At 38.3% G+C, this 15,051-nt stretch overlaps 1 protein-coding gene across 1 annotated transcript; it reads right to left on the bottom strand.

Moving 5' to 3' along the window:
• Positions 1-2,762: 2,762 nt before the first annotated feature.
• cyp27c1 (cytochrome P450, family 27, subfamily C, polypeptide 1) lies at positions 2,763-14,553 on the bottom strand. Its single transcript, XM_034103731.2, has 10 exons — positions 14,515-14,553; positions 14,011-14,340; positions 11,302-11,492; positions 10,127-10,326; positions 9,727-9,936; positions 8,963-9,126; positions 5,204-5,370; positions 4,919-4,997; positions 4,487-4,690; positions 2,763-3,557 (listed from the first exon to the last, which is right to left on the bottom strand). Exons 2-10 carry the CDS (start codon positions 14,326-14,328, stop codon positions 3,438-3,440), a joined length of 1,653 nt encoding a protein of 550 aa, XP_033959622.1. The 5' UTR covers positions 14,329-14,340; positions 14,515-14,553; the 3' UTR covers positions 2,763-3,437.
• Positions 14,554-15,051: the final 498 nt, after the last annotated feature.

Raw genomic sequence — 15,051 nt, 5'->3', positions numbered from 1 at the left:
GGGGATTACTAGTTATTTTATTAAAAATGTTTTCAGGATTAGTAATTGTAACGGAAAACCTTCTTAAAATAACCCTCGAGTCTTAACCCTTTTCATTTATTATTAACAGAGAAAGGGCCACATGAAAATGCAAAGAAATACATGCACCAATAATAATATAAAAAGGAAAACATGTCTACTAGTGTATTGAATTAACAGGATATTAACTTATTAATAATTGTACGAAAGCATTTTAAGATTGAGGATCTGTGTGCTTTTATCCATTTACAGCAGGATTGTATAAACCTAGTCCGCAGAGACTGGCGAACTAGTGCCGTTCAAGTTCTTTGATTACCAAATGTGGACTGGTACCTGGAGAATTGCCAGGTAGCCCATAAAACACTGTTTGTGCTATAAGCTTGACATTTGTTAAGAGGATTTAAAATCCTTAATTTCCATAAACCAACTATAAGCCATAGAAAGTGTTTCTTGGAACAAGCAGGAGTAGTAATTAATTGGCAACCCTAATTAACCTTCTTCTTAAGTAGCTAAAAGTTATCAATTTATTCACAGACCTGTTTGGAGCATTTCTTATTTTGTATCTAAACTGTTACATTTGTATTCTCAAATCTCCTTGTGTGAACCTCTTATCTGACTTATCTTTTATTTTATTCTCATTGCTGTTAAAGCCCTAACACCTGAATTTTCCTTACGGGGATGAATCAAGTTTATATCATCTTATGGTATTCCTAATGTCCTTTATGATATAACTGTATTTCTGTATATAAATGGCAATGCATTACATTGCTTGGGTGCACAGTATTGTGTGTCACAGGAATTGTTTTATCAGAGAATAAGTGATCAACCACACACCCACTGATGCACAGGAACTGCAGGAGAAAGATTTATTTTAACTAGCTATAGCTTACCATTTTCTTACAATTGGCCTGTGTGTGTATACTTAAACATGTACAAATATGTTTCTGCTGATAGTGCTTGGTGACACAGCTGGACGCTAGCATGCTTTCTCCAGCCCTCCATGAAAGCAAATGTTTGTACGTTAAAGAGGATTCAATAAGTTAATTGAGATACATTTTTCATTAAATAACATAACATGCATAACAAATATGCATCTGGCTTAAATATATTAATTTATGTATGGTTTAGGTCAGTGGTTCTCAAATGGGGGTACGCGGACCCAGATACAAAGGTCAAAACCAAGCAAAGTACGTTTTCCTTTGTTTGGTCCCCAACTGTGGAAAACCTTAATACCTGATGTCTGTTGAATCTGTCAACTCGTTTATATCAGGGATACAAATAATCAGAATCAGAAATCAGAAACATGTTTATTGCCAAGTAGGTTTTAACCTATGGTTTTAACACATAAGAGATTCAAATCAAAGATTCAAGATTCAAAGGCTTTAATGTTATTTGCACACTAACTACAGTGTAGAAATGGCAAAGGAAATCTTGAGTCCCGAGCTCCTCCAACAATGCAACATGTTATATATCACATAAAACAATAAAAACAATTTTTTTTAATTGTGCGAGTAGAATTGAAAGAGGAATTTATCTTGGTGTTTCTGGTGAATAAATAAACAAATATACATACAAATAAAACAATGATAAAAATATATATAATAAAATGAAATATGCAGTGTGCAGTAACAATGTGCAGAATTCGGAGGGTTGTGCAGGACTGAGTGTTAGGATGAACAATGTTAATAACATTTCTTACTACAGCTTTCCAATAAATTAGATCATTTATTTTCAATGTATTCTATGTAAATAAAAATTGTATATGCCACTGTAGAGCACATTGATTTGCATTGTGTCCGAAGTTGTCGGCAAGATCAATAAGTCCAAAGCGCAAGGAGAATTCCCTCGAGGGAGAATTCCCTCGAGGGAGAATTCTGGAAAGCTGCCTGCTCAAGTCCTGAAATGATCCAGTGTGGTATTAAGTACCAGTTCGCCTATAGGCCTACGTCAATGTGTGTTCTGGGTACATACACTACCATTCAAAAGTTTGGACACACATTCAAAGTTTTGTATTCATTTTAATTTGTTCTACATTGTAGATATATACTGAAGACATCAAAACTATAAAAGAACACATATGGAATTATTTAGTAAACAAAACAATTGTTAAAGAATCCAGAATATGATTTATATTTTGCTGGCAGAATGTTGAGGTATTCATGCTGGTTAAGTGTGCCTTGAATTCTGAATACATTACCAACAGTGACAACAGAAAATCCCCCCCACACCATCACACTTCCTCCTCCATGCTTCATGGTGGGAACCACACATGCAGAAACCATCCGCTCACCTTCTTGTTGCACTTGTATTGCCATTACACAGTACAGGTACTACGTAACAAAATGGTTTCTCTGCATTTGACCCATCCTAGTGTTAGGAGCAGTGGGCTGCCATTATGAACGGCGCCCAGGGAGCAGTGTAGGGAACAGTGCCTTGCTCACCACGGTAGCGCTTAATCTTGCCGGGACTTGAACTGGTGACCTTCCAGTTGACAAACCAAGCCCATAATGGACTTCGCCCCCTATGAACTTCACCACTTAATTCAGAACGCCGCTGCTCAAGTCCTCACTAACACTAAGAAAGTGGATCACATCACTCCAGTTCTGAAGTCTTTACACTGACTTCCTGTATGTCATCTGCTTACATTGCCCACACTGTCACTTTATGAGTATTGTGGACTTATACATTGAAATTGGACTAAGACACGACAAACACAATGTTTATAATAATATTTAGATCTTTATTGTTTTCCAACGTTTTATTGGAGCTAAAGTAACAAATGGTAGAGAAAGAAAAAAGAGCAGATAAATAAAAAGTTATTACAATATTATTTTTCCTCTATACAAACCAAAGTGATCCTTTTAAAACTGCACAGTCTTACAAATGGTCTCCTCTTGCACAAACTGTTATATACATTATCCTAATAAAATCATGATGTAATAGATATTCTGGCTAAATGATTGTATTTACTGAAAAATCATAAACAGTGTAGTCTACAGATGTTTTGAACCAGTACATAGTGTTAAAAAATACAAATAGATACATAATGTATTTAATTAGCTGAGTAAAGAATCCACTTTTGCTTTAATTGGTTGGCAACAGAAACAAATTTGTTCTGAATCACAGGAAAAGTTCCTTTTCATTTAAAAAGAAAAACATTCCTATGATTATAATTTTTAAATTGAAAATAGAAAAGCTGTTTTTGTGTACCTAATGTGTTTGATATAGTGATTTAACTTAGGCAGGAAAGGAAGTGTGAGTATATAGATTGTAATAATTTCCTCCCCCCCGCACACTATTTTGAAGTAAGTAAAACAGTCTTCACTCAGTACCTAATATCTGGGACGAGATAAAGATATAAAAGTTAAATGAATGGTATCATTTCAAACACAGTACAGTATACCATGTGGAGTGTGAGACTAGTTTTCTCTGTCAATGAACTGCAGGTTGATGGGGTCAGCAGGGCAGAGCAGGCCATGGGTTTTGGACTTGACTTCAGAAGTGAGAGGAGAAACGCAGATGTGGAACTTTTGAATGAGCTGTACAAGGAGCAAAGACACAGACATGTCATTCAGAAGATATTAATCAGAACATTTGCAATTGTGTTTTTAAAAATTGTTAGTAGCACAGCTGGGAGTGGTCAAGCTTCCTCATAAATTAATTATTGTTTGCATTATTTTTACCTAGTATAATGACTTCTGTTTTGTCGGAGTTTAATAATAGAAAGTTGCTGGTTATCCATGTCTTTATGTCTGTGAGGCATTCTTGCCGTTTAACTAATGGAAATTATACATCTGGTTTAATTGATAGATACAATTGTGTATCATCTGCATAACAATGAAAATGTATGGAGTTATTCCTTATGATATTGCCCAATGCTAGCATATATATGATGAACAGGATGGGTCCAAGTACAGACCCTTGCGGTACTCCATGACTGACTGTAGTTTGTAATGAGGATTCATCGTTGACAGATACAAACTGAGACCGTTTTGATAGATAAGACCTGAACCAGCTTAGTGCAGTTCCCCTTATACCTATCAAAAACTTTAATCTTTGGAGTAGTATGTTATGGTCAATAGTGTAAAAGGCAGCACTCAGATCTAACTGAACCAGGATAGAGGCAAGTCCATTATCAGATGCACAAAGCAGGCTTTTTGTGTGTATGATCCCTGTGGTGAAACACCTGAATACCCGAGGTCTGTTGAATCCGCTCATTTAAATCAGGGATAACAACAATATTGTGATTTTGTTGTTGTTATTGTTATAATATTACTGCAGCTTACTTGTGTGTTTGATGTGATTTATCTATTAAAGCCACTGTAAAGCACATCATATTTCTGAATAGTGCTCTATGTATACAATTGCCTTGCCTCAGAAGCTCATTCAGCTACATTTCATTTGTTTACATAACTAGATGTATTTATTTATTAATTTGTTAATATATTTAATTATTTATTTCTCCTACCCTTGTGAGAGCTAGATGCATCTCTAACTCAGCTATTCTCTTGCCGATGCAGCTCCTGATGCCGTAGCCAAAGGGAATTGAGCCAAAGTTGTCCACTCGATCTGTGGAATCTTTCCGTATCCAACGAGACGGCTGGAAGTTTAGAGAATCGTGGAAGTTCTCTTCATCGAAAGACGTGGAGTAGTGACAAAGGGCCAGCTGAGTCTAGTGAAATGAGCAGACAACAAAATGTCAGTTATGTAAGGAAACTGCTGGGCTATTGTACATGCATGTGTATGAGACCGAGGAACAGAAAGGTGTATGAGCAATGCTGGATCGTGTTACATCTGGTTCCCCTGACATGTTTTTGTTGGCTAACTTTCATGGTGACGCTTTTTCTTCAGCACATACACACATGAGGAATCACATCTATTATATTTCTTTCAGTCTTACCCCTTTGGGGATGAAGTATCCGCCCACCACCAAATCATCCTGGGTAATCCGTCCGTTGCCTGGGAGAACTGGAAAAAGCCTGCTCCCAGGGAGGGGTGCAACACAGGGGGGAAATTAAATCTACTCGTGAAAATATTTAACAAAGTCAAGCCCTAATTTATAAAGTCTATTAAACCATTGCTCTGTTGTTTTCACTCACTGCAAGTTATAGCAAACCAAAAGCAAAACCTAAGACTTTGTCAATAAGAAAAAAGCTTAATAATTCAAAACCAACGCGGTGTGTACCTGAGTGTCTCTTTGACCAGCCCTCTGATAAGAGGCAGGCGAGAGACATCGTCTGCTGTGGCCACTGTTCCCGGTCCAAGAGTTTTGGTCACTTCGGTGTAGATTTGCTGCTGTATATGTGGGTGCCGCGCTAAAAGGTAGCTGGCCCATGAAAGGGTGAAGGATGTCTGTGAAAAACAAAAGTGTATTTTGAATATTTCTCTCAACATTCCTTTTTTAATTTGTAGTATATTAGTATTGTAACAGAAAATAGGCCCCAGTTCCTTTTTACCACTCTTAATTGTCTTTTAAATCCCTGTAACTCTCCCTGTGTTGTGCCATCACCTACTCTATGTGAAAAGTTCCTTTCATTTTGTAATGATAAAGTCTTGGCCATCAGATCTTCACCTCCTTCTCTCACCTTAGACCCAGCTGTGTCTCCTGTGTGCTCAGCTGTCTTCGAGCAGTTTGACCTGGTTTCACTGCCCGAGTTATCTGATGTGGTTAAAAAATTGAAACCTTCACAATACCCCTTAGACAGTATTCCTCCAAGACTATTGAAAGACGTTTTTACTACTATTGGGTCATATATTTTAACTTTGATAAATATCTCTCTCACCTCAGGCTGCGTTCCAACCTTTTTTAAACACGCTGTAGTGCAGCCTCTTATCAAAACACAGAACCTATTTCTAAGCTTCCCTTCCTGTCTAAAGTCCTAGAGAAAGTGTTGTTAGCGCAACTGCAGTCACACCTTGTTTTAAACTGCATATCAGAGAAGTTTCAGTCTGGTTTTAAATCACGCCATAGCACAGCAACTGCTCTCCTAAGAGTTTTGAATGATCTTCTTTCAACTGCTGATTCTGGGAATTCTGCTGTGCTTGTGCTTTTAGATTTGTCTGCTGCTTTTGACACCATTGACCACCAAATTATTTTATCACGCCTTGAACTGTGTGTTGGAATTAAAGGTAATGTCCTAAAATGGTTTCAATCCTATCTGTCAGAAAGGACCATCTTGGCCAGTATTCTTCAGCTGCAGCTCCACTAGCATATGGGGTCCCTTAAGGTTCTATCCTAGGCCCCATTTTGTTCAGTCTGTATTTATTACCTCTGGGGTCAATTTTTAAAAAGCATAACATTTCTTACCATTGCTTTGCAGATGATCTGCAGGTATACCTGCCTATAAAAGCAAATGAGGAATCTAAGATTGCCTTGCTGAGCTGTCTGAAAGACATAAAATCATGGATGGAAATCAACTTCTTGACTCTCAACGAAAACAAGACAGAGATTATAATATTTGGACAGTCTGAACTCCTTGATGGCTTTAATAGTGTACTCGGCCCATTAGCCTCCTACAGCCGTCCCTCTGTCAGAAATCTTGGAGTCATCTTTGACAACTGTTTTAAATCCGACAAACAAATAAGCTCAGTTGTCAAGACAAGCTTCTTCCAGCTGCGGCTTCTGGGGAAGGTAAAAGCATATCTTCCTAGTAAGGAATTTGAACAGCTAATCCACCTATTTATAACGTCTCGTTTAGACTATTGTAACTCCCTGTATATTGGTGTTGATAAGTGTTTGATCCGTCGCCTGCAGCTGGTCCAAAATGCGGCTGCACGCCTTCTTACTGGGAAGAGACGTTATGACTACATCACACCCATTTTGGCAGACCTTCATTGGCTTCCTGTCAGTTACAGGATCCAGTTCAAGTACTTACTTGTTGTTTTTAAATCATTGCATGGGCTGGCACCACATTACCTGTCTGAGTTGTTGCACCGCCATGCTCCAGCTAGAGCATTGCGATCAGCTCAGCAAAATATGTTGGTGGTTCCTCGGTGCAGGAAAAAAACCTGAGGTGACAGGGCTTTCAGTGTTGCAGCTCCCAGACTGTGGAACAGGCTCCCAGCACATATCCGTGTTTCTAGTTATTGTGCTTTTTAATGTTTTTAATTATTGTTTTATTATTGTACTCCCATTGTGTTATTTAATATTGTAGTTATTGCCTGTACAGCACTTTGGTCAACTGAAGGTTGTTTTAAATGTGCTATATACATAAATAAAGATTGAGATATTGTTCATTTGTTCTTAATTGAAATCTCTTTGGAAAATGTATGCCTATGTTTTTCTTGATACTTTTGCAATACACGCTGATAAAGAGTTAGGATGTTGCATCTGTATGTGCATGTGTGCACTTAAAAAAACATAACGGTGTGTATTTGTATGTCCCTATATTAGAAGCATGTTCATGTATACAAAAAATAGAGTGGATAAACTGAATTTCAATAAATCTTCTTATGCCAGCTTCTTGAGACCAGCTTTCACTCCCAGACGCTTATCCCTATTGATTGCCTTACTCGCCCTTTTCAGCCAAATCCTATACACTTAATAGCATTACAGTGAGTAGATTACCTCAAATAATATAAGGATACCACAGATTTAAAAATAATCCTGATTAATTCGAGAAACAAAGGTATTAATCCTATTACATTTAACTTGAATTCTCAAACTCTGACACGCTATTGCCCAATCTCACAGATTGGTAGTGCCCTGCCAACTTCTATTATATATCTTCTGTTCTCAACTCTGCCAAACTGTTATTTTTTCAAATCTCACAGACATCTTAATTTCAATAACGTAGGCAGATAGGTCAATTATAGTGCGTTATATTTTCTTTTATGAAATCTTATCTTTACTCACTGTGCTGTTAGCTTGTTGCCCTAGCCTACTATTGACTTAATTTCTTGATATCCTGCCCATCTTTTCATCTGGCCTCTTTACTTTTCCAACCATGCATTTTATGATATGGATTGGTAGAAGACGAATAGACTAATGATCAAAATAGTCTCTTTCACAGGTCTTATCATCCTTCTCACTGTTGTGTCTCCCACCTCCCTCTCTCCCCTACTCTAATCTAATCAGACAGGGACAGACACTTGTTGACACCTCAGACAAAGCTGGACAGGAATCATATGACAAAAGCTCATCATGTAACAGCTCAGAAAGCCTGGACCTCTCCCCTTAAATCTCTCACATATTTTTTTCAATTTAAAAACACCAATGACTCGTCTTAAGCCCCCCGATGACGCTAGTCCCAAACTTTTTTCCTGTTTCTTGAAAGATTCCCTTTTCTTCAAGCTCTTTATTGTCCCCCTCATCGCACCTCTGGTCAGTCTGTGCTATAATTCTGTCTGTGGCTAACATGTCTTGACAGCTCTCTTGTGTGCCGAGTAAGGGTAATACACCATGGGGTCAGGTAATGGCTTAGTTAAGCCCACCCCCTACCGGGACGTGGCCGTTGCAACAAGTTAAACAAAAACACACACCCATTTATCCTGTGGCCCCCAGCTCAGAACAAAAGAGTCTGATCTCATAATTATCATTAACCTGACAGTACCCCCAACAAATTAGGTAGGAACAGTGCAAATGTGCACACAGTATACACAGATACACAAGCACCTAAAAAGAAATGCACTTAATTGACAATAGACCTACAGTCCTAACAACTTACAGTACAATATCTATTTAATTTAGAAGCACATGAACGCTCAGCACAGCTGTCTGGTGGAGGAGAATAAAAGAGACAAAAGCCCCCCTGTGTAGATATAACAGACAATGACATATGAAAATAAACTAAAGCTGAGTGAGAACAAGTTTGTCAGAGGGATACTATGTAACCTCCGATTCACTGTTCTGACCTGACGCTGGCACAGCTACACAGGAATGGATGTGGCGCCAGAAACCTAACCCTTGAAACCCAAGACACACACACACACACAAAACACACACCGTGTCGACCCCAGCCAGCAGCAGCTCCGTTAAATTGGCGCAGATCTCCTCCAAGTTCATTTCCCTGGTAACGAGCAAGTGTGTGAGCATCCCCCCCTTCACCTCCTCTCCCCGCTCCACTTTGGCCTTAATCTCCGAAAGTCTCTTATCGACGTGAATCTGACCTTGAATTAGAAAGCAACAAAGAAGGTAGGATGAATGGAAAGGGGGGAAGTAGGGGGAGTTGAAGGAGGGTAGCGAGGGAATTGAAAAAAATGAACAGGTTATGCAACTGTGGGACCCCATACTCCCACTACCCCATGGCAGAGCAGTGAGATTTATATGCAAATCAACATTCCTTTCTATTGATGCGAGGCTCTAGGGTTTTCGGTTTAAGGAGTACAGCTGGAAAAGCATTATCCAACATGTTTACCAAAATAGTAGTAGTAGTAGTAGTAGTAGTAGTAGTAGTAGTAGTAGTAGTAGTAGTAGTAGTAGTAGTAGTAGTAGTAGTAGTAGTAGTAGTAATTACAAACATGTTTCCAAGTGGAGGATGTGAAAACAGTTGTAAATGTATCCTGTTGTTCTGGAAAAACTTGGTAAACAAATCCTGGTGATGTTTTCAAGGGTTATCTTTGCAACAAATTCTTATTGGAAGCGGAGAACAGAATTGCAGTAAAAACCTGTTGAATGAGAACGCACTGTTGCTACTGCAGGCAGATGGTTTGCTAAAACTAACATGTATACCAAACAGTGTTAAAGTAGCTGTCATGTAAAATTCTCACTGAATTTGAAGAGGCCATCCCAGGAGCAACAGAACTCGTCCCAGGGTTTGGGGAAGACAGGTCTCAGCCACTTGGGGATCGCCCCTGCATACATGGTCGTCTTGAAGGAGCTGAACATGAGATGCAGCGCTCCGATGTAGTCTTCGGTTTCCTGGGGAATTTCATTTTCCAAACAGCCCAGTCGGGACTCGTACAATATGACTGCCACACCTTTAAAGACAAAAAAGGGATAGGAGGATTAATCTTTTTGGTGCAGTTGGAAAGCGGCAACAAGAATGACTTACTCCTCACTTGTTTCTATGTTAAAGTGTAACTCGAATGTAACACAGGTGCATCATAATTTCATCATTTTTAAATCCATTCAATTAATTCACACAACCTCTGTTGCATCTCTACCAACCTTCCATGGCATATTTGAAGAACAGGTCATTGACATTAAGGACAGTTGCTCCGTCAGACTCCTGGGTGCGCAAAATACGAACTCTATTGATAAGGTCATCGACCACTTCGTTTACATCGTCAGAGAACAATGCTACGTCACGGGGCCGCATGACGAGCTGCCTGAGCACGCTCCGCATCTTCAGCCAGTCTTCTCCCTCCCTGGAGAACACCACACAAGAGACACAAGCAGGACGTGTTGGCATTGTTTAATGTAATGCAAGGCATTTCTGGACATATAGTGGGAACAACCTTGTTGTTTTATTAATGACAAATTACATTTTGTATTGTTTATTTCTAGTCTTTTAATTTCTCTTTTGTTCTCTTTTTATGCTGCTGCAATGCAAACTTTTCCCAAATTGGGATCAATAAAGTACTTCTTATCTTATATATAAAAAGAAACAAATACATTTTTTTAGGATTTGAGCTGTTGTGAAATTGCATTTTTTGTAAATCGCTTTGGACAAAAGTGTTAGCGAAATTAAATGTATTTTAGTGTGATGCTGGTGAAGCTGTTGAAAAACTAAAAGTATGTATGCCAAAGTGTGCAATGTTGTGCTGTGCCCATCTACACATAATGGAAACTAAAGGGATTATGCAAACTTGAGTCGTGGCTGTGGTCCTGGATCATAGGTCCTGGATGGATATCCTCGTGGATTCATCTTCCTATTATACACACATGCATTTCCAAACATTTGGACTACCTATGTTGTAAATGTATTATCTTTTCAATTTACACACGGCATCTATTGCACGTCTGTCCATCCTGGGAGAGGGATCCCTCCTCTGTTGCTCTCCCTGAGGTTTCTCCCATGTTTCCCTTTAAACTGGGTTTTCTCCGGAAGTTTTTCCTTGTACGATGTGAGGGTCTAAGGACAGAGGGTGTCGTATTGTCATACTGATATTTTGTACAAACTGTGAAGTCCACTGAGACAAATGTAACATTTGTGATATTGGGCTATATAAATAAACATTGATTGATTGATTGGTTGATTGATTGATTGATTGATTGATTGATTGATTGATTGATTGATTGATTGATTGATTGATTGATTATCCTGCTGACCTCAAAGTAATTAACTTCAGTAGGTCTTTGTGCAGATTCAATCACTCATCTAAGTTTGAGGTGGCACTCACGCTGAAATGAGGCCAGTGGAATGGCCTCTCATGTCTCTGTACTCCTTCCAGGACTCCATGTTCGCTCTCTGAGGGGCCACGCCCTCGGCCCTCAGCACTTCAGCCACCAGGTCACGGTGCGCCACCGAGACCACCAGTTGTGGCCCAAAACGGGACTTAAATATTTTTCCAAACTTCTTACTGTGCTCCATCTATAAAGCAAGAGTCACACATATTCACACATATTCACATTTAGACTGACATATTCTTTATGAAATTAAAATGTAATGCAATTAATTTGCAGATATTGGCTATGAGGTTAACTGTTGTCTGTGCATGAATTGTGTGTTGAGCATCCCAATGTTAAGATTACCAGTGCTAAGTAAATATTTACAGCAATTTTAACATTTCATTTCAAACCTTTATTTATCCAGATTGTCCCTTGAGATCATAGATCTCTTTTTCAAGGGAGACCTGCAGAAAACGCGATTTCTTTTAGCAAACACAACAATAGACTAGGTTCCCCAAGCCAAATGTGTAAATCGTTCAGTTACAAGCCTACAACTAGCACAAATTCCCCTATGTTTATTACCTAAAATGATGAATGAAGGGGGGAAATTGTAAGCAAGTTTTGCCAAAAAGAGTCACTCAATTGGCAAAACGTAAACATGAAAATCATAGCAGTTATTTGAGATTTTTGTCAAAACTATTTGGCAAATAACTTAGAAAAGTAATATCCTTTGATGCCTCATCATTCCGCATGATTTGGTGTAATTTTTGCACACTTTGTGTCAGCACTGCCTAGTTAGTATCATGGCCAAATGTGTGGTCAAAGGAGTATAAGACACTTACATTTGCCAGAAAATAGACTGTGTGTGGCTCCACCAGGCACATAGAATTACAAAGATTTGGATAACAGTGGTATTAATCCAAAGTGGATAAAATAGAAAGGGATATGGCAAATAAGATACAGTGTGGTTCATATCATCAGGTTGAGTCAAGTTTTAACACAAGATGAACAGTACTTAGTAATTACTTGTCCTGATAAAGAGTACACTGCACCAAGTGTGTGACACACAGGGTAACAAATACTCTTTCTGTGTGCCTGGCAAAGTTTATAACCCGAAATACTTATTATATTTATTTTTACTATTTAGTCTTCATCTTCTGCCAGAACCTTTCCCAACATAGCATAAATATCCTTTAAGAGCTGAACATTTAGATAGCTGAATGGTTTACAGGGGGAGTATGCAGATGTAGCTAGAGTGCAAACAAATTGAATTATAATAAACTTGAAGAATAAGGATAAGGATAAAAATACTTCAGATTAGTAGTGAGACTAATGAGTAAACTGGATTATAAACAGTGCAAGGCTTTGACAGGCTCACTGAATAAGAAAGTGTTATCCTGTGATAATGTGGATAAAGTAATGGAATGCATTAGGGCAGATTTGTGTTCAATGCCATGCCAATGGGTCAAGTTTCAAAACGTGATAGATTTAGGGATTATAAATAATGATGATTATAGACTGTATGCCTGACAAAGCACATTCGTGTTACTGCTTAATGAGACGTATAACCCCAACATTTAAATTAATACAAATGTTTTCTCTTACCAGTAATGGTAATAATCAATATAGATTAAGATTATAAAATAATGGATTTTAATGGTATTTTATTTCTATTTCAGAAATACTTTGGACTGTTTATTTCTTGTGTCTTAAATTTCTCTTATGTACATTGCCTTGTTTTATAATGCTGCTGCAACACAAACAATTCCCACATTGGGATCAATAAAGTATCTATCTAACTATCTATCTAAGGTGGGAGGTTCTTGATGTTAGAGATATTGACTGTAGAAATGTCTGCCTTTTCTCAAATAGTATTATGGGCTGTTTCATATAAAAGGTGTATTTCTTATTGTATAGAAATTCTTCAAAGAGTAATAAATAAACAGGTTTAAAACCTTAAATTGGATTGAAAAAAACCATTACATTACTTGATGATGCAACTGTTTTTCTTTTCTTTCTTTTTTAAAAAGATTCTCATGTATGAAATGTTAAAATGTTGCTAAATTCATGTATTACTGGCACATTTTGATATTGTACCACCATGAGAATAAGACCATTAACTCTCTTAGACCTGGGGGGTCTCCAGCGATCCTGTATGGTCTTTTAAAGGATGTAGTGGGTTCTCAGTTTAAAAGCTACAGTGGAAATCCATTGTCCATTTGTCATACTAGCTTGTCCCAAAGGAGGCTAAACAGCGCTCCAATGCTATATAAAGCTTATATGGAAATATTGGCAGAGGTAACTTGACTTCTCATCAACATATCTGAATCAAAATGGGTTCAAGAAATTCATAAATCATATATTTTTTTTATAAAAACTGGACCTTGCTGTATACAATGAGTGTGAGCTCTAGGATAACAGCCTTGTGAAACTTTACAACTACAAATAAATGGTTGAGGGCTTTCAGGGGATGTATGGCAATCAACAAATGAACTACTTGCAAAATGCTCCAAATGTCATAGGTAATTTTAATGCTTAAATGGTAGTATTTGTGTGGAATTGTGCAACTGTTGCTTTTGCAATCTTTTTTTTCATATTGTAATTCAGATAAAATGTTTTGTATTTTTCAATGAAACACAAAGAAATGATTTTATATGTAAAAAATAATAATAATCAAAACAAAATGCACAAAGAGAGGAATGGGTTGTAGACACCATTACCTGTATTTCGTGAATTCTGCTGAACCCGTCTCTCCAGAAGAACTCTACCAGGTTGGAGAGGGTGCTGGGTCCAGGCATCTCCTCCAGGCTCAGGATTCTAGGCATCTCCTCCAGGCTCAGGATTCTGGGCTTCTCGCTGACAGCCGCCGATGAGATAACACTTTCCGGCATGGCTCCTTCCCCAGCCGCGGAGATCCCAAAAGCATCGCTGGCTGCAGACTTATGCAAGGCGCGGCAAATGAAGAAGAGCTGCTTCTTTAGCCGGTCGTTCTGAACTTTCTTCCAGCATGCTGTCGTTAAGTGATTCAGCATTGCCATTATTTGGATACTCTGTGAGCACACAGAAAAGATGTATGATTGAGTCTTTTTGCAAAGTATTTAAACTTCCGAATTGATATCTGCAGATGCGCCTGGCACATTAAGACACCGTCCCCACAGTGAGGAAATGTGATATAACATGGGATGTATAGGAGACCCTTTTAAAGAGTTGCTTGTATAACGTACACTCAGGAGCAGATCCGGAAAAGAGGATTGGACGTTCTTTTCAAAAGAAGGGAGGGATAAGTCTGTTTTCAGTTGTGGGCGTTTCCACAAACTGCTGTTGCGTTTCACTTTTTCATTGCGAAATTCGAGCACGTGCCAAAAGAAGCTTACATAACGTCAATCAACCAGCCTGTGTGCAGAGCCAATACTATGGAGCTAATTTCCTGCCATAACTCCACAAACAAACTAAACAGGTTTTACAAAATAATGCCTCATGATTCACTAACAAACACAATGTGGTGTGCAAATACAAAACACCATCTACAAACTAATGCATTTAGTTTTGCAAAGAAAAAACGTATCTATCAAACAAACACATACCATTTTTCTAATAAATCATGTTTCAGAGACAAATTCAGCATAGGTTTTAAAAGTACACACGTTTTTTTTACAACTACAACACTCTTTTTTACAAGTAAAAAACTTATATTCCGCAGGGGCCGGCACATGCTCCACGGCAGCAGGGGCGCTACTGTGTCCATTTGGAAGGCGGGAGGT

This window comes from Pseudochaenichthys georgianus, chromosome 3 (genome assembly GCF_902827115.2).
Source record: "Pseudochaenichthys georgianus chromosome 3, fPseGeo1.2, whole genome shotgun sequence".
NCBI lineage: Eukaryota > Metazoa > Chordata > Actinopteri > Perciformes > Channichthyidae > Pseudochaenichthys > Pseudochaenichthys georgianus.
This window is presented reverse-complemented; position numbering and strand designations above follow the sequence as displayed.